The sequence below is a fragment of the Pongo abelii genome, chromosome 15, assembly GCF_028885655.2.
Source record: "Pongo abelii isolate AG06213 chromosome 15, NHGRI_mPonAbe1-v2.0_pri, whole genome shotgun sequence".
In the NCBI taxonomy this organism is placed as follows: Eukaryota; Metazoa; Chordata; class Mammalia; order Primates; family Hominidae; genus Pongo; species Pongo abelii.
The window spans coordinates 27,859,519-27,885,186 of NC_072000.2; the positions used below are offsets into that span (position 1 = coordinate 27,859,519).

At 53.1% G+C, this 25,668-nt stretch overlaps 2 protein-coding genes across 3 annotated transcripts; both read right to left on the reverse strand.

Moving 5' to 3' along the window:
• Nucleotides 1-158: 158 nt before the first annotated feature.
• On the reverse strand, nt 159-15,840 carry ADCY4 (adenylate cyclase 4). Its single transcript, XM_009248981.4, has 25 exons — nt 15,279-15,840; nt 13,575-13,772; nt 13,306-13,467; nt 12,568-12,717; nt 11,988-12,136; nt 11,798-11,909; nt 10,949-11,076; nt 10,641-10,799; nt 10,183-10,315; nt 9,843-10,016; nt 8,119-8,162; nt 7,899-7,985; nt 7,639-7,708; nt 7,198-7,295; nt 6,114-6,198; nt 5,869-6,006; nt 5,151-5,261; nt 4,711-4,895; nt 4,430-4,514; nt 3,871-4,029; nt 1,625-1,771; nt 1,212-1,319; nt 981-1,095; nt 538-662; nt 159-452 (listed from the first exon to the last, which is right to left on the reverse strand). The coding sequence occupies exons 1-25, from the start codon at nt 15,435-15,437 to the stop codon at nt 300-302; spliced, it is 3,234 nt and encodes a 1,077-aa protein (XP_009247256.3). The 5' UTR covers nt 15,438-15,840; the 3' UTR covers nt 159-299.
• Nucleotides 15,841-16,793: 953 nt separating this feature from the next.
• Nucleotides 16,794-20,813, reverse strand: RIPK3 (receptor interacting serine/threonine kinase 3). 2 transcript variants are annotated; one of them, XM_002824614.3, is made up of 10 exons: nt 20,581-20,813; nt 20,231-20,371; nt 19,788-20,097; nt 19,189-19,334; nt 19,016-19,062; nt 18,640-18,807; nt 18,462-18,529; nt 17,854-18,228; nt 17,653-17,713; nt 16,794-17,164 (listed from the first exon to the last, which is right to left on the reverse strand). In XM_002824614.3, exons 1-10 carry the CDS (start codon nt 20,598-20,600, stop codon nt 16,944-16,946), a joined length of 1,557 nt encoding a protein of 518 aa, XP_002824660.2. In that variant the 5' UTR covers nt 20,601-20,813; the 3' UTR covers nt 16,794-16,943. The 2 variants fall into 2 exon arrangements, with proteins under 2 accessions (XP_002824660.2, XP_063571613.1); XM_063715543.1 differs by lacking the exon at nt 16,794-17,164 and adding an exon at nt 17,171-17,386 and having other exon boundaries at nt 20,581-20,782.
• Nucleotides 20,814-25,668: the final 4,855 nt, after the last annotated feature.

A 25,668-nucleotide genomic window follows, 5' to 3' on the forward strand; every position in this document is an offset into this window, starting at 1 on the left:
TGCTTCCAAGGTGTACCAAATACTAGAATCAAGTTGGCAGAGAGGCTGAGGGAGTTCTCTTCCTGAGCTTGTGAAAAAAATCACTCCCTTTTAACATGCTCCATCTCACATGCATGCATGTGTGCACGCATGTGCACACACACACATACACACTCGCACTAAAATTGGCCTGGGAAGAATACTTCCTGCTGAAGGGCAAGGAGAAGGTGATCCCCAGCTATATCAGCAGCTTCAGACATCAATGGGCTCCAGACACCCCAGAGTCTCTTTATTGAGGTTCTTAGAAGGGGAGTGCAATTTCAGCCTAGGGTAGCTGAAGGAGGTCCAGTTCGTGTCAAGTCTGTGTTCAGGAAGTAGGTGCAGAGCTGCCCTTTGCCTTTCACCTTGATGACACCCCGGCTGTAGCAGGTGTAGCCCAGGGACTGTAGGGCCCATGCTGTCTCCTCAGTCACCTACAATTGGAGGGGGGTGAGGGAATATGGAGGTGGCCCTATTCTTAGTCCCCCTCCCCCTATGCCTCCAATGTGGTTCCCTCACTTGGATTTTGCCAAGGACTCCTGTACTCTCCATGCGGCTGGCCACGTTCACTGTGTTGCCCCAAATGTCATATTGCGGCTTCTGGGCCCCAATAACTCCAGCTACTACTGGTCCATGGTTCAACCCTAATGAGGGATGTGGTAATGACAGACTTAGAGAAGGAAGAGGGGAAGAGGAAGCCACAAGGAACTGGAAGGAAGGGAGAAGAGCCTGGGGGGACCTAGAGGAGAGGAGGGGTGTCTAAGGCTGGAGGAATGTAGCTTAAGAAAAAGAGCGGGAGAGCCTTGTACCTCCTGGCCCAGCAGCTTCACACCCCATCCCAGGGATTGAGTCGGGAAAGGGGCTTCAGGATGAACTGGGAGCAGCTAACAAAGGACTTGGAGTGGGGCAAGCTCAGGAAGGTGAGGAGGTACCAGACTGCTGCAGCAGGGGAAGTCTCTCACCCACACGCAGGCGGAAGTTGTTGAATGAATGCTTGTTGATGACGTCCAGCTTAGACCCCAGGGCCACGGCAAATTCCACCATAGTGCCAAGGTGGCTGCAGCTCCGTTCAGCATCCTGGCGATGGGCCCGCCCACCAGGGTGGGCCAGTGAGGGCACAGGAATAAGTCCCACTAATGAGTCCATCAATGAGAGCTCAGAGGAGGGTGGTAGGTAAGGAAGGGTTGCCGTACCTGTTGTGCATCCTGTCCAGAGGTGGCATTTAAGCCTGTGGCTGCCATGTAGGTGCTGCCGATGGTCTTGATCTTCTCCACCCCACTGAACTTGGGCTTGGAGAGCAGCTGTATATAGAGAAGAGTTCTGTCCCCAGTCTCTCTTACTCTCTCTATCCCCTCTCCCAGAAGCCCAGCCCCAAGCCTTTGGAGTTAAAGGATCAGGCTGTGGGAGTGGGGATGGTGTCAGGAAGGAGAGGGTTGGTGGTGGGCAATGTTGCTGCAGTGGGTAGATCTGGGGGATCAGAGGAAGCGAGGGAGTACTGTGGAGGGGAGGATTGACTTCATGGCCAGAAAAGCAAAGTGGAAGGAGGTACTGGTGGAAAATTCTAGAATCTAGCACATAGGGTCTGGGAGACTCTTGGAATTTTCACCTCATCAAAATCAGCAATTATCTCATTGAGCAGCCTCAGACACTCTAGGCCCTCATGATTGATGTTGGATTCAGAGTAGAACTCCTTGAAGTCTGGGACTGAGGCGAAGAGGACACAAACGCATTCGTAGGACTGGTGGTAGAGATCCTGGGGGAGCAGGAGACTGGAGTGAGGGGTGCGTGTCATGTTCCTCTCCCTTCTAGGTCTGCGTGGGGCCCTCCTCCCCATGTCCACACTCCTGGTCTCCGTGTTTAAGAAGAATTGGGAAGGAGGGAGAGGAGTAGGGCCAGGCTACCCCAGGGAAGTGACTTAGGAGTCAAAGCTTAGATCTCATTGTAATTCTAGAAAAGACACAGGTTTGGCGTCAGGATCACCTCACAGCAACACAAAGGGAGTCACTCCTAGAACTGGGATCCTGTCAATGTGAATTATTTCTATATCCTGTCTTATTGCTGAAAGGTGTTTAAGTCAATTAAGCCGGCTACAAAACCAAAGGTAAAATGTGTTTAAGTGTTTAAGTCAGTTAAGATAGGTACAAAATGAAAGATAAAGTAAACAACAATAGGGACTATGAGACAAAGGTAAAATAAGGGTAAGATAATAAAGATGGAATCAGATCTGAGGGTGGTTCACAAAATGAGTGCCATGAAATCCTATTTAGTCTTAGATTTTGGCTCTCAGCTTTCTAGCAGCCAAAGTGAAGAGAGAAAAGGATCGATTACAAGATTCCCTGTGTCTATAAGAGAAGAAACCAGAAACAGAACTACTGATCTTGAGAGCAGGTAGCAGGCGGTGGGGGCATAAGGCTGTGAAAGAGCTCCTGAGCTGTTTCTTTTAACATCCCTCAATATGAGCCAAGAGCATTTCCATAGCAGACGGCCAGCAGGGGATACAAATAAGATGGTACAAATATGTGGGTGACTTTCTGATGGTTTGGCTCTAGCAAGATTTTTGAGGATCTAGAGCAGCAGCATCCAATAGAAATTGTTGCAATGGAAACATTCCCTATCTGCAGTGTCCAATAGGGTGCCCACTAGCTACAAGTGACTGTTGAACCCTGGAAATGTGACTGGTGCAACTGAGGAACTGAATATTTTATTTTAATTAATTAACATTAAAATTTCATATGGCTAATGGCTACCATATTGGATAGTGCCGGTCTAGAGAGAAGGATGGACTGTATCCTCTAGACCAGCAGTCCCCAACCTTTTTGGCCCCAAGGATGGGTTTCATGGAAGACAAGTTTTCCGCACACCCAGGCTGTGGAGGGGGGATGGTTTTGGGATGAAACTGTTCTACTTCGGATCATCAGGCATTAGTTATTAGGTTGGTGCAAAATTAATTGCATTTTTTTTTTTTGGCCATTAAAAGTAATTACTTTTAGGCTGGGTGCGGTGCGCCTGTAATCTCAGCATTTTGGGAGGCTGAGGTGTGTGGATCACCTGAGATCAGGAGATCGAGACCAGCCTGGCCAACGTGGTGAAACCCTGTCTCTACTAAAAAAAAATACAAAAAAAATTAGCCAGACATGGTGGCAGGCGCCTGTAATCCCAGCTACCCGGGAGGCTGAGGCAGTAGAATCGCTTGAACCCAGGAGGCGGAGGTTTCAGTGAGCTGAGATCGCGCCATTACATGCACTCCAGCCTGAGCGATGAGAGTGAAACTCTGTCTCAAAAAAAAAAAAAAAAAAAGTAATTACTTTTAATTATATTACTTTTAACGGCAAAAACTGCGATTAATTTTGCACCAGCCTAATAGATTTTCATAAGGAGTGTACAGCCTAGACCCCTTGCATGTGCAATTCACAATAAGGTTCAAGTTCCTATGAGAATCTGATGCCGCTACTGATCTGACAGGAGGCGGAGCTCAGGTGGCAGTGCTGGCTCACCGCTCACCTCCTGCTGTGTAGCCCTAGTTCCCAACAGGCCATGGACCAGTATTAGTCTGCGGCCTGGGGGCTGGGGTCCCCTGCTCCAGACAGCTCCCATCAACACCTAAGCTTCTGGAATGTATGGAATGGTCATGAGTTAGAGAAGACATGCCTTCCAAGTAAGAATTTGAAATGCAATTTTGTGCTCACCAAAGAAAGAATCTAAGATGTTGTGAAAACGAAGACGCTTGACAAGCACAAGGGCTTGGGTGACCCTTGTGGGGGTTCTAGAGAGAACGGGCCATAGGTCAAGACTTTCATCTGAAATTAGGCCCTATGGCATCCGTGGCTCAGGAGTCAGGGGGTCAGGAGTCACCTCGTTGCGCCGGTTCTGGCCAATGAACTGGGGGGCCACGTGTGCAGGGAGCACGTTCTCCAAGAGCAGCCGAGTCAGGTTCTCCATCGTCTCTGTCTCCTCCCGCTCCTGCCTCAGCTTCTTCTTCCACAGGAAGTCCAGGCGGCAGTAGTACTCATTCTGGGGAGGGTCACCAGGGGCCACGGGGAGACACTGAGCAGGGGAAACCCGGCTCCTGTGTGTTCAGCCCCAACTCCATGATGCCTGAAACCACCCCCACCCCACCCCCAGTTTAGAAGTAGAGCTTAAGGTGCAAGTATCCTTGGAGAGAGACTATCCTTGAAATTAGATTCAGACTAGGGGTACAGAATTGGCAGCAGACTTTTTCTAAAGCATGGGCTTTCCCCGATAGGGGTGTGGGAGAAAGGAGGGGCGGGGAGTGAAGGAGAAAGAAAGGAAGCAGGAAGCCTCGCTTAGAAGCTTCCAATGGGCATTCAACACTGGAGATTAGAAAGATCAAGTCACAAATATGGGGGCCACTCAGAGGTGGGCCCTGGTGGGGCTGAGCTGGGTGACTTACCTGGCGAGCCAGGACAAGGAGGGTGAAGAAGAAGATGAAGAAGGAGATAGCACCCATCAGTTTGGGCTCCTTCAGCACTCCGGGCCTGAAGGGGCCATGGATCAGGGTTGCCCCTTGCTTTGCCCCTTCCTGGCCTTCTCCCTGCCCCCATGTAGGCCTCCGCTTCCCTCCCACTTTGCCCTGTGGGTGATTCAGGTCAGTGAGGCCAGGACAGCTCTGCTGTGTCCCATCTCACCCCCATCCCAGGGAGCCCGGCACCTCTGTCCAGCAGCTGTGCACACCTGGAGTCCAAGGGGCCCAGATAGAGGCGGACGATGAGACATTCAGACAGCCAGGCGTGGGAGTGCAGGAAGAGGGAGCAGGATGCCGCCAGCCACAGCAGGAGCAGCAGCAGCTTCAGCTCGAAGCTCATGTGCAGAAACAGGGAGCAGGAGAGGAAGCCCAGTGTGCAGCAGTGCATGGAGTACTGTGGGGCCAGGCAGGGGTCAGGAGTGGGCATGTCCCATAGGCAGAGGGGGGACACCTGAGGGCTCCCTTCCTGTCCCTCCCAGGCCCAGGTCCTATCTGGGAGACAGGGGGCATCATACACACTGATACACACTGGGTGTGACTTATGTCTGTTCTAATCCACGGAATGGAGTGTTCCTCCACTCAGGGGGCTGTGGGCTTGGGCTGAGGAAGGGTGTGCAGAAGGAGATTAAAGGCATGTGGGAACACTCACTGGGACACTGATGAGAGGCAGAGACCCAGGGAGCTCCCAGGAGAGGTTGGAAATCATGGAGGACACATTGGGAGCTTGGAAAGGGCAGTCTGATGATGTTGGGAAGAAGAACTGCAGAGGAGATGAGGAGTTGAAGAGGCAGGTAGCTTCTTGGGCACAATGGTGGCTTGTGCTGGGTTTCAGCTGACCCAGGGATGAGTCAGGGGCAGACTCGTCTGAAGGGGTGGATCCTGCTATTTCTGGTTGGGAAGGGAACCTCAGCACTGGGGTCCTCACTGGGGGAGGAGTTATGTGAGGGGCGTCAAGAGTACTCCTCTGACTCTGAGCCACTGGGTGAGCTCTTGCCAGCCACTTAGCCTCTCTGGGGCTTAGTTTCTTCTTCTGTAACTTGGCTGGTGGGTGATTCCCAGGTGCCCTCCAGGAATAGAATTCTAGGAATGAGTCTAAATCCTGAAGACTCAGTCAAGTGATCTAGGTAATAAATAACTGCCTACACAGAAAAAAGATAAGAAGGACATTCACCGAGGTGTTATTAACAACTATAATGCCCAGATGGTAGATTGCTGGAGACTATAATTTTTTTCTTTCTATTTGTACAACATTTCCAGCATCCCCTTGGCTTAGTACAGCTGCCTGCCCAAATCCAGGGGTTCCCTTTCAGTCCCTGGCAGGTCCAACATGCCCTGATGGGGGTGGATAGGGCCCCCTCTGTCCTCACCAGGCTGGTAATGGCCATGGCAAAGACAAGGAGGATGGTGGCGGTGCCCAAGGCTATTCTCAGTCCTGGTCGTGTGGCCACCAGGCCAGACAGTGCAGGCAGCCAGTGCAGCATCTTGGGGCCTTTCAGGACACACCTCTGTGGAGGGAGCATGGGCATCTTAGCCACGGGGCTGGGGCACCCTCTTCAGGACAGGTTGTGACCAGGGCTCTGGCATACCACTTCCACCCCTCAGCCCGCCTCACCATCAGGTCCTCTGAGAAGCAGACAAAAAGGATGAGGAGGAAGAGGAGGAAGGTGATGCTATACGTGATCGCCAGAGCTGGGGGCCTAAAAGGAAACAAAAGCAAGGCCTTGAAGTGCCAGAACAGGCTCCCTGTGTGCTATGAAGGTGCTGTGTGAGCTAGGTGGGAGATAAGGGAAGTGGTTCTGGGGAATCTGGGTTGGCTGGCGATGGGGTCCCGGCTGATAGAAGACATTGCATTCTGATGATCTGGGTTGGCTGGCTTAAGGGTCTAGAGCAGTGTTGAGGTGGAACAGGGACCATATGGCGGGGAGTTGCGGGGGGCTCACAAGAATGGCCGAGGCTACGGCAGACCGATCTCTGGGCCTTTAGCCCAAAGCTCTCTAACCTGGCTGAGTTTTTTTTTCTTTTTCTTTTTTTTTTGAGACGGAGTCTGGCTCTGTTGCCCTGGCTGGAGTGCAGTGGTGTGATCTTGGCTCACTGCAAACTCCACCTCCCGGGTTCTAGCGATTCTCCTGCCTCAGCCTCCCGAGTAGCTGGGATTACAGGCTCCTGCCATCTCACCCAGCAAATTTTTGTATTTTTAGGAGAGATGGGGTTTCACCATGTTGGCCAGGCTAGTCTTTAACTCCCGACCTCAGGTCATCCACCTGCCTCAGCCTCCCAGAGTGCTGGGATTACAGGTGTGAGCCATCACACCCGGCCACCTGGCTGAGTTAAGAACAAGTCCTCATCCCTCCTAGCAGTGGACTAGGAATGAGGGCCTACTTTCTAAGCTCATGCATTTGCTGCCAGCTTTGGGTTTCTCAATAGAAACAAACCGGCCTTCATGGGGATGTTGTTAGCATCAAAAGAGATGCTCATGGGAAAATGCTAGGGCTGTGTAGAAAGTCCACAGGATCTATAAGGTTAAGGTTAAGGTTAAGGGCTGTGATTATCACTTTCCCCAGAACACATGTTTCCTCTGTGTGTAAGTGCCTGAAGCTAAGGGGAAGGGGTGAAGGAAGAAAGTGTGGCCAGGGGTCATGAGGGCAAGGTGATCTGCTTATGACAGCCAGAGCCTCCTTTGCCTGGGGCACTCTCACCTGTTTGTCACTAGCATCTGGATGATGAAGTTGGAGAGAAAAACCAGGAAGGTGCAAGCTTCATAGTATTTGAAGGCGGGGATTGCAGAGAGTCGGTACTGAAAGTGAGGGGGCCGGAGGTGGAGACAGGGTCCAGTGCTACCCATCACCTTGAAGGCATCACTCCCAGGCAAGGAGTGGGCTCCTCAGCCTCACCGCCCAGCCTCCAGTTCAGTTCCATGTAGACCCTACCAGTTCTCCAAGGAGTTACCCTCCTTCCTCCCCCTACCATCTAGTAGCTCAGTCTACAGAGTGACTTTCCTTTAGAGAGAGGCACAAGCTCCTCACCCCTAGGATCACAAACTGAGCAGACTTGGGGAGGAGACCCAAGGGCTGACCCCTCCCCAGCGCCAAGGAACTAAAGTTGGGAAGTTGTTTGGTGCCACCCACACCACAGCCCACCTCTTTCTCCATCTCCTTCTCTCTGAAGTACAGTGTCAGTGGGTTGAAGTCCTTCGACTGCTTCCACTGTCTGGTGGGAGGTGGGAGGGTGCGCAAAAGCACCAGAGAGCAGAGGGCACAGAAGGGCAGGAAGAGCGCAGAGTGAGGGCAGAGGGGGTGGTCAGGCGAGTCTTCCCTCCAGCCCCTCAGGGAGCACCATCCCTTCTCCACCACATGACCTCAGGGCCTGTGGCCCTCCCAGCCTTCTTTGTTCTCCGTACTTCTGCGAGTTGAGCTGCTCAATGACCTGGAAGAACTTGGCATCCCCGGTGTCCAGTTCATCATCTAGTCCCCGGGGGGTACGGCTCCTGTACAGCGAGAGCCAAGTCCATCACCACAGAGACCCTCAGAGCATCTGGGCAAAGCAGGAGCAGACCCCCAGGGAGGATGGAGGGGGTCATCCAGATAGCCCCACTGGCAAAGACTTTGAGGCCTCCTCACCGATCCAGGCTCCACTGGGGGCTGAAGGAAGCCAGGGTCTTCTCCTGTTGGGAGAGCACAGGGGGAGGTGGGCATGGTGGGTGTGTTCCCTGCAGTGAGGTAGACCATGAGCCACACTGCATGCTCTGTACATGTCTTTGACCTTGGGCATTTCACTGGGCTCTTTCCTTTGCCTCTAATGACCTCTCTGTCTCCCAAATCCCACCTGCCCTTGAAGGGGAGGTTTGAATCTCCTTAAAATTTCCCCCTGACTCTCTAGACTCCCAGGATCTTTGTGTGTGTGTGTGTGTGTGGTGTGTGTGTGTGTGTGTGACGGAATCTTGCTCTGTCGCCAGGCTGGAGTGCAATGGCACGATCTCGGCTCATCACAACCTCTGCCTCCCAGGTTCAACCGATTTTCCTGCCTCAGCCTTCCGGGTAGCTGGGATTACAGGTATGTGCCACCATGCCCAGCTAATTTTTGCATTTTTAGTAGAGACGGGGTTTCACCATGTTGGTCAGGCTGGTCTCAAACTGCTGACCTTAGGTGATCCGCCTGCCTCGGCTTCTCAAAGTGCTGGGATTATAGGCATGAGCCACCGCACCTGGCTGGAATTTTTTTTTTTTTTTTGTGATAGAGTTTCGCTCTTGTTGCCCAGGCTGGAGTGCATTGGTGCAATTCACTGCAACCTCTGCCTTCCAGGTTCAAGCAATTCTCTTGCCTCAGCCTCCTGAGTGCTGGGATTGCAGGCACGCACCACCACGCCTGGCTAATTTTTGTTTTTTTAGTAGAGATGGGGTTTTGCCATGTTGGCCGGGCTGGTCTCAAACTACTGACCTCAAGCTATCCATCTGCCTCATCCTCCCAACGTACTGGGATTACAGGTGTGAGCCACTGTGCCTGGCAAGATTTCTAATATTTGACTGAGCCCCTGGAACTTCAGGGGCTAAGTGGATTTCTGTGCTAGTGAAGGTCCTGTCTCAGGAGACACCCTTGAACAAAGGGTCCTGCTCTTCCACGCTGATGCTCCCTAGCCTGCACACCAGTGGAAAGTGGCAGGAGGTCTAGCATGGGCCCTGGCAGGCATTCCTGCTATGTAATTGTACCTAACGTCATCTCACAGTCCCTGGGCTTGTAGCAGTCCCCACACACCACTCCACCCACGCTGGAGGTCTCATCCTGCAACAGTCAGCTGAGCCTCAGCTTCTTCCTTCCTCTTCCTCCTGCCGGCTTAACCCTCTGACCTCTCCTCTACCTCATGTTAACACTTAGAATTAAGTACTTCCTGCAACCACTGCTGCCAGTGTCCTTCCCCCACTCCCCAGTGTTGGGGGGATTGAAGAAGAGAGCATGCAGTTTCAGGAATTGAGTTAAACAGAGACATTTCCTGGTGGTATGGGTGCACAGCCCTAGAATCAGAGACAGGAGGAAGTGGGGGTCCAACTGCCTTTGTGGTGTCAGGGGAAGGCACTCTCCTGAGTAGAGGCTGGGGAGTTATGGACATGGTGTCTGTAGGTATCTTGTATCTTCTCTGAGGTGAGCTGGAGGGCTCTTCCTCTGGAAGGAGGGGCAAGGAAGGGCCTGAACCAGTGACTGGGGTGACCAGACAGTTCAGGACTTTGGGATGTCACAAATCATTAAGTGGCTTACTGGTGGTGGGGGCAGGGAAAGCTGGGAGTGGGGCCTGAGGATGCTGGGGGTGGATTTAACTAAGCTCTGGGGCTCAGGATGAAGGTGCACATACCGGGAGAGGGGTGGAGGTGGACACAGGGCTGTCTCCGTGGCTCAGGTGGGCAAAAGGCTTGGCTGCGCCCCAGGACTCCAGGTAACGGGTCATCAGCAGTGATGGACGCATCTTGAGGCCCTCAAGCGAGGACAGCAAGCCTCCTGCAGTGCCCTTCTCATCCTCCTCCTCTGCCTGGGGCACATGAGGGCTGAGAGTAAAGACCACAGACACTTCCTCGTTCTCCCTCCACCCCCCACTAGGACGCAGGAACTCAATCTCTGTCACAGAAGAGATCAGGCCTGTTGGCTGTGGGGTGGTTTGTGTGGGCCAGCCCATGGGGTCTGGGCTGGGCTTTTACCCGTGGATCGATGACCAGATAGGTAGGCTCCCCTAGCTCCCGAAGGTAAGGGTCCCGATGCTCCATGCCTGCGTCCTCCACAGCATAAGCCCCTGCCAGCAGGGCCAGGGTAGCCCCTGTGATGTGCACTCGCCTGGAAGGAGGGAGGCAGTGGGGTCAGCCGGGAAGGCCTTCAAATCTCCTATTTCCTGACCCCTCACCCCCTTGGATCCTAGAGCTGACAAACATCTCATGTCTTTTAAAGATCACTCTTGGAGGTCTGACTTCAAGAAAGAGCCTGTGTTACAGGAGGTGCCTCCCAGCTCCCCTCCCTGCACCCTAGGATCTCCTAAGCCCCATATGGGACTCATCTTAAGGTATTCATCTTGTGCTTATCTTAAGGAACGACTGAAAGGTTGGCAGCCTGTGGTAGGCCTGGTTGGCCTTCTGCTGTAGCTGCCTAGGGCCCTAGGTCTCACCCTGGTACACCGCCTGCCTCCATGTGGTTAGCCAGTGTGACATCATGGGACCAAACGTCGTACTGCCACTTCTGCAGCCCGATGACTCCACACAGTACGCTGCCTGAGTGCACGCCCACACGCATGTTGATGTCCACGCCAGTGGCTGCCCGCAGTTTCCTGAGCAGTGTGTGTGTGGGACAATCTGAGTCCTACCCTCAGCCCTGCCTGTGAGACACCCCTGATTCTCACAAAGAAGACTTCTGTCAGCTGCCTGCTGCCCCCCACATCCACCCTCAGCATTCCTCCTGACCACCGCCTGAGCTGACCTGATGGCCCGGCACATGTCCAGCCCCATGCGCACGCAGTTGATGGCATGGTCTGGCAGTGAGAGTGGCAGCCCGGAGACACAGTAGTAACAGTCCCCCAGGATCTTGATCCGCATGCATTCATGCTCCTGGGAGTGTGTATGTGGGTGTGCAGAGGAACCTGGTTAGAGGTCAGAAGGGTAGGAGGGAGTTGGGAAAAGTGGGGAGCGAGTGGGGTATTCCTGAAGAACTTCCAAGGTGGGGTAGTGTCTAGATCAGATCTAGGGACTCCTTTCGCTTGATATGGGGCTAACTGTCTTCCATGCAGATCTCTTTCTCAGAAGCGTTTCCCCAAGGGCTGGATGGCTGTGGCTCTTTCCACTTTTGGCATGTGAAGGGAGTACCCAGAGTTGAGTAAGTGGTAGTGGTCTCAGGATTGAGAGGTTGGGGGGAATCCAAGAATTGGTTGCTTGGAGGCATCCCTGGAGTCTAAGCAGGTTGCTGGCCTGAGGTTGCATAGGGCAGAAATTTCTCTTGGAAGGGCCTCCTAAGGTTAGAATATCAGAACGTCTCTATAGATTTGGTTGTAGTGTCCAGAGACACATATGTTGGTGCTCTGAGCATGTTTGGGGCATTGTACTCGGGACATCTGTGGCGATACTGAGGGATCTCTGTAGGTTTGAGGTGTGTGGTGAGCAGCTTCGTGACTGGGAATGCTTGAGAGGGTTTCCTCCTTCCATTGGAATATCTGGGGGCCTGCATGCACTGAAGTGGGCCCGGGATCTTATAAGGTGGGAGTTTCCCTTGGAAGGGGCTACCCAGGATGGGATGTTTGAGGGTCCCTGGGTGGGGAGGGAAGCCTTCTCTGACCTTGGCGATCTGGTCGAACTTGCCAAAGAGCTCATTGAGCATGAGCACCAGCTCCTTAGGGGAACACTCGCTGGCCAGCCGTGTGAAGCCCACGATGTCAGCATACAGCACGCTGCATAGGGCAGACTGTGTCAGCGGGGGCAGGGTCTTAGCCCACAGGCCCCTCCCCTCCAGCCATTCTTCCTCATACCTGACTCCCTGGTGCCTCTTGACATAGAGGCTGTGGAAATTGTTGGTGCTCTCTGGCCGTGACCCCTGTCCTGCCTGCAGCCGTGCCATGATCTCTGCCTTCATCTCTCGGGCCAGGTAGGCAGGAAGGATGGATAAGAGAAGGTGTTCCTGGAAGAGGTCACTATGAACACCAACTCTTCTGCACCCTAAAGCCAGGAGGCCCTGCCCCCCAAATCACTCAGGAGCCCACACTGCCCACCCCAGGTGCTCCCCAGGATGCTCCCCCAGGTCCTCCCGCTGCACACAGCAGGGCCCCAGCCCTCCATCCTACACTGATCACCCTTAGTGACTGAACTCCCAGTATCGACATCTGAATGGGAGTTCACTTAATATCATAATGCTCGAAAGTGCTTTTTATAAGCTTTGGTTTGTTTGAGCCTCACAACCTTCTAAGATGGGCAATACCCACGTTTTATACAAAAGAGGAAACAGGTCAAGAAACCTGCCCAGAGTCACTCAACTTGTGGAGGAGCCCCGTTATGTAATTTAAGCAACTCCTCTCTCGGAGCGCTGCTCTGACCTTCCTAGGCCCGGCTGACCTGGTGCTTCTTCTCGGTGTCCAGCCGCCGGCGTGAGTGCAGGGAGCTGAGTGCCTCCCGGAACGTGGCCCGCAGGGCGCGCTCCATCAGCGCCTTGTGGTACGCTCCTGCCACGTTCCCGCACAGGAACAGCACCGCGTTTGCTGCCAACTGTGGGTGAAGGCCAGCCTCAGAGGGCGCGGGACCCGCGTGGTTGTCGTGTGTAGTTGGAGTTGGTCTCAAAGACTGGCTGGGGAAGACTGGGCTTTACAGTGAGGGACCTAACTATTGTGGGATAAGTGGTGCCACACTGTGGCATCCCTAGGGGCGTTTCCCTTCCCAGATGCTCCCTGCTCCAGACTCTCGGCTGCTTCACCAACACGACCTCTTAGGTCTGGAAACCTTTGCAGGTACATTTCTTGTGCTTGGAATACCACTCCACTGTCGCTACCCACTCCCATCGCACAAAACTTTTTTTTTTTTTTTTTTTAACATTCTCTGTCAAGGTTTCATTAACCACATCTGTTGTCCCCGGGGCAAACCACGACACGACTCCCTTCTGTGTGGCCTGGATCCCTCTTCTGGTAATAGCAGGCATTGCACCACACTGTTGTACCAGCTCTGCGAAAGCACGGTTGGGTATCCTGCGCCCAGCGTTGCACCTTGCCTTGGAGTCACAGCTCAACAACCCCCCGAAAGGAGCCTACTAGCATGTGGCAGAGCGGTCCTGAGCGCAGCCTGTGCTACTTGCGTGCTCACCTGCGGCAGCAGTGCAGGCCGTGAGTCCGGCTGTGGCCCAAGATACAGCCCGAGGACCAGCAGATGCGAGAGTGAGGAGGCGAGGCCCGCGACGGCGGCGTCCCGCATGCCCAAAGGCAGCATGGCATACGCCGTGAAGATGACGAAGAGAAAATAGGACACCTGGGGGCGGGGCGCGGGAAGCCGAAGGCCCAAGTGGGGCTATTCAAGGCCTGGTGAGGGATCGAAGCCCGGGCCGTCCCCGCTGCCCTGCCTGCCGCCCCTCTCACCTGGTCCCAGGCGCTCACCACGCCCCCGGTGAACAGAAAGGCGTGGCCTAGCGCTAGCAGCGCGACCCATACCAAGCCGGACAGGGGACGCGTCCAGCGCTGCAGTCGCTGCTCGCGGGAAGCGAGGCCCAGCAGCAGCGAGAAGCCGCCCAGCGCGCACAGCACAGTGGTCAGGAAGCTCGGGTCTGAGGTCAGCTCCTGTGGGCAGGGGTGTGTGAGGCAAGATTGTGACAGGGAGAAGGAACGAACCTGATAAAGGAAGAGCCAGCAGCCCAGCCCCTCAGCCCAGTTCTGAAAGGTGTCTCAAGTCTAAGTACGAATAGGAGGCAAGGCACCTCCGCTTGCCATTCACTTTAGGTTGAACCATTTGAAATTGCTTGTGTCCTACTGTTTTTACCTAGACTCAGCAATCTCGTATGGTTTTTGTTGGTTGGTTGGTTGGTTTTTTGAGACAGAGTCTTGCTCTGTCGCCCAGGCTGGAGTTCAGTGGCGCGATCTCGGCTTACTGCAACCTCTGCCTCCTGGGTTCAAGTGATTCTCATGCCTCAGCCTCCCGAGTAGCTGGGATTGCAGGCTCCCGCCACCACGCCCAGCTAATTTTTCTTTTTTTGTAGTTTTAGTAGAAGACAGGGTCTCGCCAAGTTGCCCAGGCTGGTCTCAAGCTCCTGGGCTCAAACGATCTCCCACCTCGGCCTCCCAAAGTGCTGGGACTACAGGCGTGAGCCACAGCGCCCAGCCTCCTGTGGTCCAACTTATTATCTTGCTGGGACAGCTACCCAGAAGATCTGGCTCCCATCCCCTATTTGTTTCTGAGCCTCAGTTTTCTTATCTGTCAAACGGGAACCAAAGCGTCATGAAGCAAGTGAAAGATAGATCCAAGCTCACAAGAAGGCACTTCGGAATGAATGTCTCCAAATCTGGCCAATTTGCTCGGGAGATTCGCGGCGCCGGGGACGGCGGCTGGCAGCTTGAAGGGCGGCGCGAGGCAGCGCTCGAGCAGCAGGGGGCGCCAGGACCCGCGGCGTCCCGCACCTCCCTGGCCACCAGGGCTGCGATCTCGCCACTTGCCTCAACTCCAAGCAGAAGCTCCACAGCTGTCCCAGCATTTTGTCCCCACCTCTTCCCGGATTTAGGCGTGGACCAGCAAGGACTGGCCGCGCCCGGTGATTTTCCCACCTTGCCTCCAAGCAGTGAAAAGAAAACCCGGGGCAGGCCATTTCTAGAATTGGATTGAAGACCTTCTTCCTCCCCAAACAGAAACTGGACATGGGTTTACTTTGGGACTCAGTGAGAGCCGGGTGGAGGGTGCCTTCTGGGAGTCTGTGGGTACCACTGCCCTACATCCCCTAAGAGGGAGAGGAAGGCAGGAAATGAATTCCCCCAGGGGCCTCCTAGAATTTCCCCTTTGGAAAACTGGAAAATCCGGTGATGGATCTATTGTAGAACCCGTAGACCACGGATGTTCATAAAGCCTGTCAGAACCCGGACAGAAACGAGAAGCATCCAGGACTCAGCTTTCTCCCTGAGCAGACCCAGAAGGGTAGAGTGACTTGCCCAGGGTCACTGCAGTTCCTAGCCAGTCTCAATAGTCCTTTTTTTCTCTGCCCCCAGCAACGAAAACACATCGAAAAGAAGACCCCACAAACCCCAACCCCGAAAATGCTCCCCAGGAAGCGACCCTCCCGCAGCAGAGGCCCGGCTCACCCTGCCGCTGGCCCAGGCCACGGCGAGCAGCGCCGCGAGCGCACAGAGCACGATCCCCAGCAGCAGCAGCAGCAGCGGGTACTGCTGGCTCAGGCTGTAGTAGGTCTCGTAGAAGAGGTCTTCGCTGGGGGGCGGCCGGGGGCTGAAGAGGCGGGCCATGATCTCCCCAGCCCCGAGCCCCGGGGCTGGCTAGGGCCGGGCGCCCGGTTACCTCTTTCGGCCCGGCGGGCCCCACCTGAGCTTTTCTCACCTGCTCCAAGCCGCTACCCCCCCGCGCCCCCAACCTCCTTTTTCAGGCCCTCCCTGCGGCCTCCCAGCCCGCTCCCAGCTGGCGATGAGGGGATCCCTCAGTCCTTTCCTCCTCCTCCCTCATACCCGGATTGTGGAGGTGCCCCAGAAAAGCCTCATCTCCAGGAGGGCAGGATTTGGGGTTGGTGCGAGGGAGCCCTGGGTTCCCCTGACCCCCGAACTCACTGCCCGCGGCGCTGGCGCAGCGGAGTGGGCTAGGCCCGAGGAGGGAGCCGGGGACCTGATGGCGGAGTCACGCTCGCCGCTGCTCTCTGGCTCAGAGTCCCGGGCGACAGGCTCTTCCCTCCCGGCGCCGCGGCCCCCTCCCACTTCCCCGACGGGACAGCCCGGCCCCTTCCTGTGCCAAAGCCGGACTCTCCTGGTCTCCTCCCGCACTTGGTTTTGTCTCTCCTAACACCATCGCCTCCCCGCTTCAGCCCCTTCAGGGAAGGGCAATGTGGACCCTGGGAGAGATGCGAAGGGGTGGGCTGGGGTGGACCGAATGAGACGTGTCCAAATGGAGGTGAACGTTTGGTAGTGGGGAGACCGAGGGCGGGGGGCTGAAGCCTGGCGAGAATGTAGGGAAGAATGTGGGTCCTGGTGGGGATCTAGGTCAGAGTTGGGGGCGGTCATTCTCCTCGCCTCTCCGCCTGGTTGACAACCACTACCACTGGGTATGAACTGTTCATGCTCCGTGGGAGGGGTTGCGCCTGTGTATAGCTTTAGGAGCCATAGCTTTCCACTCCCGAACAGCAACTGGGAATCAAAAGGGAAGCAATGTCTAGGAAGCAACTTGAGTGTGTGGTGGAGGCAGGTATGTGGTGTCATGATCTCTAAGAGCCTGAGGGCACCGTGGGGGGCCTGGTCTGTGATCTTTCACACCAACTCATCCCTCCCCAGAGCCCTGCAACTGAGTCTTGAGAGCCCAAAAGAAAAGGGACCACAGCCTCTATCCCCAGAGTTTAGGGTTAGGGTGGGGTCACCATCCTAGGCTTTAGAGGAAGCACTGCCCTGAGATTAGAGAGTGGTCTGGGGAACCAGGCCTCTGGGATTCCTTCCTGTTGCAGCCGGCTGTGCCCTGACCTTGTGTGCCAGGCCATTGCCCACTCCCAGCCCCCAGCATCCCCACTTCCTGCCATAGCAGAGCTGTGGTGCCTCCCTATCCCTCACTGGCAGCTCCCACCCCCATCCCAGTCCCTCCCTGCCCCTGGGTGAGCTCAGACTGACTAGCATTCCATCATGTTTATTGACTCCTGGGGGACAGGTCACAAAATCAGTTTGTGGGCAGGCCAGACTGCCCTAGAAGGAAGTCAGGGGCCTCAAGGGGTGGCACTCTTCCTTAACTCGTAACTCTTGGAGGCAAGCTCGGAAGGTGCTTTATTTCCCGCTATGATTATACCAACCCTGTGGCCTGCTCCAGGCTTCAGGATCTTTAGGGCTTTCTTGCGAACCTACTGGTGGGGGGTGCTGCAAGCCCCTCCCCTTGCCCGAAGGTGCCAGGCCCCATGTGGGCAAGGCAGTTGTCTGTTGCATAGTCAAGTAGTTGTTGTCTCCAACTTGCACCCCAGAGCAGTTGTATATGTTAACGAGTGGTCGCCCTTTAAGAGAAATAGTGATGGTGGCAGGAGGGTTTAGCTGTCAGAAAGGCCAAGTTGGGGGTGGGTGGGGAGTATGAAGTCTCCACTTGTCAGTGGCTGTGTCAAGGTGTGCCGTGTGCTCCTCCCTTCAGAGCTCCTCTCCAGAATTGGGTTAGCAGAAGCTCTAGAGAGTGGCAATTGACATTTGAGACCCTGATCTTTTTTGCTGGGAGGTCCTCTGGACTGCTGAAACAATGGAAGTTAGGGGGCTCACAGAGCTGGTGTTGTGGAAAGTTAGAAAATTCAGGGACAAATCCAAGCTTTGTTGTGTGACCTCAGAGGGCTCCTTTCTCAGGGGGTGTCAGTTTTCCCCCTGAGAACTGAGAAGGTTGAGTTAGATCATCTTCTCCCCTCCCCTCCACAAAGTACCCTGAATCTAGATATAGGTCTGGACGAGGAGTCTGGTGTAAGAATTGAACAGGGAAAAGAAGGAGGTGGAGAGTGGGTACCTGTTACTGGATTTGGCTCCGGGGTCCTGCAGGACCAGTTCATGCCTTGTCTCTCAGCCCCCTGCAAACAGCACAGAGCATCCAGTTCTGCCCTGGAGCCTGGCGCTCCCACTGCACTCCTCTCAGCCCCAAGTTTTCGCTGGCAAGGGGACAGCATTTATAGGACTCTTAGTGTATCCCCTAATCCTGCCAATGTCTCACCTGATTCCCTCGGGGTCCAGGACTTGGTGTTCCAGTTGAGGTGGGGCTGGGCATCTGGTTTCTGAAAGTTGAGGTCTCTGGAGTCTGGGGAGGTTGGGCCATTGAATCTGAAGATGTGCCTGCTGTTCTGGCTTGTGGAACCTGCTCCTCTTCTGCCCTGCTCCTCTTGGTAAGGCTCGGGCATTTTTTAGGAACAGAGCTGGGAGGCCCCTCTAGATTCAGTTTGTTTAGCCACTCAGAAACCATGACATCATTACGAGAGTGCTGGTTTTCTGTGGTTCTCCTAAAGCCATCCATTTCTGTCCCTCCTTGGCCTGACTCTGGGGTAGAAAATCTCCTATTGCTGCTCCTGAGTTCAGACAGGAAATTCTTTACCTGCAGGGATGGGAGGAGTTTGCTGGGTATGACTGGATGAGCCAGAGTAAACCCAAGGGAGTAGTCTCTTGGTCCATAACCTGTTGTCTGGGAACTCAGGGGTGGGCTGGGGAGGGTGGGGTCAAAGGTCAAGGCAAAAAAAGCAGTGGTCAGTGGTGAGTCATTGGATGGCCAGGTAGCCATGTTGTGCCATCCCTGACCAGCTCCTGGGGAAGGGTGATGTTGGCACTCACTGTGGAGACAGCAGCATTCATATGGTTCTCCACCATCCGGAAGGCTTCATCAGTTTTTGGTAGGCATTCTAGAGGGACAGCAGAGTGGGGTGCAGGTGAGCAAATCTTCTTTTCCTGAGAAAAGCCCCCTGCTGACAGACCCAAGCTTATTCCAGATCCAGCTAACTGGCCAGCTCACCCTGGAAGGAGGGTCTGTCCTCGGGCTCACTGCTCCAGCAGAGCTGCATTAGCTCCTTCAGTCCTTCTAAGCCGGGAGTCTCAGGCCCGGCTTGGGGAAGCTCAGCCAATGAGGGCCGGGTCTGCCTCTTGCACACTGCTCCATATACCAGTGATGGTTCGGTTGGCACTGGAGTAGGGGAGGAGGGTGAGAAGAGAAGGCATTCAGGGTAAAAGGGAATTATCTGCTTCATCATGGAAAGAGGCAGGGAGTGTAATGTGGGGGCACGAGGAGGGAGGAGGGCAGTCTAAGTAGGTGAGTGGGAAGGGGAAGCCTTGGGGCTTTTAAGAGAAGGGCACCTGGGGTTAAGGATCCCAGAATCCTCCTAGAGTCTTACACTCAACTTCTCTTCCAGCAAGCACTGCCCACATTAGGATCCCGAAGCTGCAGGAGACACAAAGCTGAGGATCTGTCCAATCACTGACAAGACTCCTTTCCTATACATCATCCCCTGGGAGGGCCCAGAGAAGTGTAGGAATCCTGGCTGTGTGTTTGGGCCGGGATCCTTACCTGTAGACATCACTGGCTGTGGAGGCCTTCCGGTTTATGTTAACAAACAGTTCTGGGGCCAAGTAGCCCAGGGTGCCCCCTGGCTCCCCGGACCCTGTCCCTGACTGTGAGCCTCCCTGAAATGTGGACAGGCCAAAATCTGCCAGCTGCAAAAGAAGGAAAGAAGTGGGAGGTAGGGAAGACAAGGGGGCCAGGCAGCCTCCAGGAACCCCCCTGCCCCCAGAAGGTGCAGGTTCAGCTTTGTAAAGGGAGTGTGGAGGTCAACGGAAGAGGTTCCCTTGGATGGTAGATCTAGGTGCCTTGTGGTAGGGCTGGGTCAAGGTCTGAGTCTCCAGGGCTGGGTCAGCCATGACTCTTTGGAGGGGCTGGTGGGGCAGCTGGCGGAAACGACTCGTGTGGATCAGGGTCTCTATCACTTGATATGGCAGGAGCTAAAACTCCTGGCTGGGCTTTGTCCCCTGGCAGCCCTGTGTCCAGAGGGAGAGGCTACACCTATTCAATAAAGAGGTCTCTGGAGGTCTAGTGTCTGGTGGGCCTGGCTGGAGCAGCTCTGGGGTGGGGCCTTGTCTTGAGGCTGAGAGGGGTGTAGACCAGCTGACCTTGACGTGCAGCTCTGGGTCCAGCAGGACGTTGGACGGCTTGAGGTCCCGGTGCAGGAGCACCGGGTTCTGGTCGTGCAGGTAAAACATTCCAAGCACCACTTCTTTCAGCAGGCGGCAAAGGAGCGGCCAGGGCCGAGGGCACTGGGACTGCAGCAGCCCCGACAGGGAGCCGTTCTCCATGAATTTAGTCACCAGAGCCGGCTTGGGATCTTGGTCCCAGTTCACCTTCTCGATAACCCCTTCTAGGCGCAGCACGAATTCGTTATCCAGACTTGCCATGGCCTTGACCTCCCTGGATATCGCCTTCCTACACTCCACGAGAGAGCTGGAGTCGCACCGGGGTCGTGGGAAAATCCCTCCCTTCCCCATTCAGGCCCCAGAGCACAGTGGCTCCACCTTTTTGGCCAGATTGCGGCTGGGGGGCAACCGGGGTCACTCACGAGTTTACGATCTTGACCGCCACATCGTAGCCCCACTTCCTATGTTGCGCCCGGAACACTGTGCCGAACCCGCCTTTGCCGACGAGCTCCTGGTTCTCCAGTTCCTCGATGGACACCAAGGGGGCGGGGGCACCGCTGGGCCTGAGAGAGGGGTGTCGCCCACTAGCCGGCAGTGCCGTACGTCAGCGCTGCTCCCCGCGCCCCTGTGACTCGGCGCTCTCACTGCAATCCCCAGCCTCCTTCGCCGGCCCCCACCGTCCCCGGACTCAAAGACGTTCTCTGAGCGAGTCTGTGGGGCGCTCTGGGTGTGAATGTCGGAGGCTGCCTTCGACATGCCACTCCCTACTCACCATAACTTGACGCACGACATCAGGCTGGAAGGTGCCAGGGGGCCTCTGGAAATTGCGAGCCGTAGGAGATGGAGTGACTTCTGGGGCTTGGGTCTTTGGCAGAGAGGGGAAGGGGTCTGTCTGTGCAGGGCTCAGTCTCTAGACCAAGACGATGAGTCTACTTTCCGGGTTGCTACCCCTTTTCCGAGTTGACTGAACAACTTCCCTTATAGGCGCCTCTACAGTCCCGCCCCTGGGGTGGGGCAGGGGGCAGAGCGAAAGCTAGTGCCTTTCTCCTTGACTAGCGTTTCCTGAGCACCTGCAGCGTGCCGCAGCCAGATTAGGTGTGGCTGGGCATTGAGGATGTTAAGGAAGGATTCCTCACCTTCCAGGAACCCACAATCAACCCACTCCTACAGTCAAAGCCTTCCCTTTTCCCACAGGATTTCCTGCTCCACCACCTGCCAGGCCATGAGTGGAGATGGTGCTTAGGAGGGTTTTATGGTTCTAGGGCTCAGCTGTCTCACAGCTGCCCTAAGATCATAGCCAACACGTATATAAAACTTGTCATGCACCAGGTACATATATTAGCTTATTTAATTCTCACACGAACCCTAGGGGAATAGGTACTGCTTTTATTACCTTTCTATAGGTGAGGAAACTGAGACACTGAGAGTTTAAGTACCTTGCCTAAGCCCATACGGAAATAATGGCTCTGAACCATCAAGTTATCCTGTTTTCACATAGGCTTCAGGGCTGTACCACTCAGCTGGTCGTGCAGGTGGCTGGGAAAGGTGTGAAGCATCCAACGACGTAGTGAAGGATCCCTATCTGTATTCCTGCCCAGTCCCTATAGCTGCTCTTGAGAGGCAAGTCTTTGGTATTGATAGGGACTTATATGCCCTTTGAACAGGAGCTCCTGGAGGTGGCAGGCCCCAAACCCACTCCCAGGGCCTTGTGGTAAGGCTAGATATATCAGCCCATCCAGAGGGCTGGTGACATTGTGGTGTACACTACCCTGGAAACACCTCAGAGCTTTCCTGCCCTCTCCCTTGCATGACAACTCTTGCATGCAAACACCCTAATTAATGTTCCTGACAAGCACATGCTCTGGACACAGTCTTTTGATAACTCAGAAGCATGGAGAGTCTTAAAGATTTAGGGCAGAAAAAAGGTGTCCATATTTTACCTTTCTGAGGTCTGACCATGACTGGAGGTTATGGGAACCCGATAGGGCCTGCCCTAGGCACTCAGTCCTTCAAAGGAATACTCAATCCTGTGGGTTGTGCATTGGCTGTCACTAAAGGGGCTCACCTTGGTGCTTTCCATTTTGTTCAGTGGTCCATGGGCTCTGCTGGTTGAGGCAGAAGTGATCCGCAGTTTTTTCTAGAACAACTCCTGGAGAGCCACACCATGGCTTCTAGTAGGGTCAGTTCATGCTATTTTGGAGCTATTTAGGGAATTGTTCAACCGTAGTCTCCTTAAAAGCCAATACATAGCAGATACCCAATAAATATTTGTTGAATTGAATGAATAAATGAACAACCCAAAATATTGAGCCTTTCTTAAGGCACTGATCATCCTAGATGGAGCTGCATACTCAGTAGGAGGAAAGAGGAGATTGGGTTCCTGTAGGGACTGAGGGTTCTCACCGGCACAGTTCATGAAAGCCATTTGAAGTAGGCTTTCGTGTAGAGATATGGTGGTATCACACAGAATCCATGAAGGCAAGAAATGTATCAGGTCCTCAGAAAAGCCTAGAGTCAGAAGCTGAGAGCCATCAAAAGGGGCAGCCACTCCCTTTGTGATTCTTTTTAGAGAGAATAACCCAGGCTCAGTATCTCCACTTGAAGGGAGCAGGCAGAAAGGAGTTGGAAAGGTGTTATAACTGGGTTTCTTCAGATTGGGATGAGACCCTGAGAATCAGGGATAAACCACTGTGAAGCACAAAGTTGGGTGTGGTATCAGGGCCTATACTACTTTTTGACTCAAAATAAACCGCCCCTTTAAAAGAAGGAAGAACAGGGAGAAGAACCTTAGACCAAGTGCCTAACAAGACCCTCAGCTTCCAGCAAGGGGGTGTAGGGGTGGACCTAGGCAGAGGCTGATTCTTGGAATTTGGAGCTCTGGTCTTTTCTGAGGACTGATGCCTCTGACCACAGATGATCATGCTTTTGGAGCCTACTTGGGTATTTCTTTTTTTAAATTAAATTAAATTTTTTTTTTGAGGTGGAGTTTTGCTCTGTTGCCCAGGCTGGAGTGCAGTGGCGCAGTCTTGGCTCACTGCAACCTCTGCCTCCCGGGTTCAAGCGATTCTCCTGCCTCAGCCTCCTGAGTAGCTGAGATTACAGGCGCGTGTCACCATGCCTGGCTATTTTTTTTTTTTGAGATGGAGTTTCACATTTGTTGCTCAGGCTGTAGTGCAATGGTGCGATCTCAGCTCACCACAACCTCTGCCTCCTGGGTTCAAGCAATTCTGTCTCAGCCTCCCGAGTAGCTGGGATTACAGACATGCGCCACCACACCCGGCTACTAATTTTTGTAATTTTAGTAGAGACGGGGTTTCACCATTTTGGCCAGGCTGGTCTCGAACTCCTGACCTTGTGATCCACCTGCCTTGGCCTCCCAAAGTGCTGGGATTACAGGCGTGAGCCACCGCGTCCAGCCTTACTTGGATATTTCTTATTCCTTCAGTTCCCTGCTCCTGATTGTCTCTAATTAAATTCAGTTCATCTCTCCTGTGAGCTCTGGTTCCCTATCCCTAATTGTTGTAGGGGTAGCGGGTTGTGGGGGATCTATGTGGTCTCTCCTTGCATATTCTAGTCTTAATTCTTATCTGTTGTTTGATTAAGAGATTCTAATTATAGACCAAATGGTATTAATTGAGGTGACAGTCCCGGCTAGGACTAATTTTTTAAAAAGATCTGTTACCAGTAATTCCACTCCTGAGTATATCCTAAAAGAATCGAGGCCGGGCACAGTGGCTCATGCCTGTGATCCCAGCACTTTGGGAGGCCAAGGCTGGCGGATCACTTGAGGTCAGGAGTTTGAGACCAGCCTGGCCAACATGGTGAAATCCCATCTGTACTAAAAATACAAAAATTAGCCAGGCATGGTGGCATGTGCTTGTAATCCCACCTACTCAGGAGGCTGAGGCAGGAGAATCGCTTTAACTCAGGAGTCAGAGGTTGCAGTGAGCGAAGATCACACCATTGCACTCCAGCCTGGGGGACAGAGCAAGACTCTGTCTCAAAAAAAAAAAAAAAAAAGGGAACATGGATTCAAATAGATAACTGTACACCAATGTTCATAGTGGCATTATTCGCAAAAGCCAAAATGTGAAAACAACCTAAATGTCCATCAATAAGTGAATGGATCGGTCCAATACAAACTGTTGTATATACATACCATACAATATAATTCAGCCTTAAAAATATGATTTGACCTTAATAAAATTCAGACACATGCTATAATGTGGATGAATCTTGAAGATATTACGGTAAGTAAAATGAGCCAGTCACAAAAGGACACATATCGTATGATTTCACTTATATGAGGTACCTAGAATAGTCAAATTCATAGAGACGAAAGTAGAATGGTGGTTTGTAGGGGCTGAGGGAAGAGAATGGAGAGTTACTGTTTAGTGGGTACAGAGTTTTAGTTTGGGAAGATGAAGGGTTCTAAAGATGTAGTAATGGTTTTACAATGAAGTCAATTTACCTGATGCCGCAAAACTGTACACTTAACGGGTTAAAATAATAAATTTTGTGCTATGTGTATTTTACCACAAAAAGGATCTGCTAAAAATATGATTCTAGTATTAGAAAGGGACATATGAAAATTTATATTAATAAACATTTAGCTGTTTGATTTAACATCAAATTTCACCGCGAAGAAAGAATGTATGTATGTATATGTATATATGCTTAGAAAAATATATGAATGGACAAATAGAAAAATGTTTAAAGGAATTATTCCTGGCTGATGGGCTTACAGGTGATTTTTATTTTCTTATATTTTATATTCATATCTTTTTCTTAGTGTATGTGCTGCTGAGGTGAGCACTTATAGTCTTATTTTTATCTGCATTTTCTAATTTTCCTGAAATGAGTTCATGAAATGAGTGTAGTAATTCTACAGTTCAGCTTCCTCTTTGTCCCCAAGACATGCCCAGAGATGTAGGGGCTTCCCTCTCCCACCTGCCACTACCCTAGCCCATCAATCTATTATTTGCTGCTCCCTCCTGATTTCTTGTAATTGTAAGTAGCCTGCTGGTCACTTTGGTATTTAATGGATGTTATTAGGTCTTGGAGTTTCAATATGGTGAGTACGATTTTGACAGACATAACATGATAGAGGTGATTCCACTCAGAGAGAATGTTCTGAGCCAAGGGTAAACTCTACAGTGTGAACTTTCATGAGTCCGATTGCCAGAATGGCTGAGCGGCCTTTCCCTCCCCACCCCCATGGGCAACAATGATAAAAACTGGTCTTTTCCACACTTGATGGTTCACAAAGCACTTTCACAGTAAATCCTCACGATCAAGGGAGGTCGGACTTACTGTCTAAGGTTTACAGAATAAAAAGTTCTCATTTTTTGTCTGGAGGTGAATAGTAAACATAGAGTGATAAGAAATCTTATTATTTATTTATTTATTTATTTATTTATTTTGACACGGAGCCTCACTCTGTCATCCAGACTGGAGTATAGTGGCATGATCTCGGCTCACTGCAACCTCTGCCTCCCGGGTTCAAGCGATTCTCCTGCCTCAGACTCCTGAGTAGCTGAGATTACAGGCGTGCACCACCATGCCCTGCTAATTTTTATATTTTTAGTAGAGATGGGGTTTCACCATGTTGGTCAGGCTGGTCTCAAACTCCTGACCTCGTGATCTGCCCATCTCGGTCTCCCAAAGTGCTGGGATTACAGGCGTGAGCCACCGCGCCCGGCAATAACAAACCTCTTTTTACTGTGGCAGTGTGGATTCCCGCCTGCCCCCTTCCCTCCACCCCCTGCCGACTCAGGGATGCTCCACCTCATGGGGGAACCCTTATCCCAGCTACTGAAAACAAACCCTCCACACATGGGGAAAGGGTGCAACTATGGGC

Bases quoted from the DNA above. Each gene is read 5' to 3' on its own strand.
- ADCY4 (XM_009248981.4), bottom strand. From the start codon at position 15,437: ATGGCCCGCCTCTTCAGCCCCCGGCCGCCCCCCAGCGAAGACCTCTTC. The intron at 8,163-9,842 runs GTATGTGCACCT...CTCTCCCAACAG, and splicing joins CCACCTCCACCCCTCTCCCG to GAGAAGACCCTGGCTTCCTT. The intron at 4,515-4,710 runs GTGTGCACAGCT...TGGCCCCTTCAG, and splicing joins CTGGGCCCCTTGGACTCCAG to GCCCGGAGTGCTGAAGGAGC.
- RIPK3 (XM_002824614.3), bottom strand. From the start codon at position 20,600: ATGTCGTGCGTCAAGTTATG. The intron at 19,063-19,188 runs GTAAGGATCCCG...TGTCTCCTGCAG, and splicing joins ACAGCCAGTGATGTCTACAG to CTTCGGGATCCTAATGTGGG. The intron at 18,530-18,639 runs GTGAGCTGGCCA...CTGTCCCTCTAG, and splicing joins GGACAGACCCTCCTTCCAGG to AATGCCTACCAAAAACTGAT.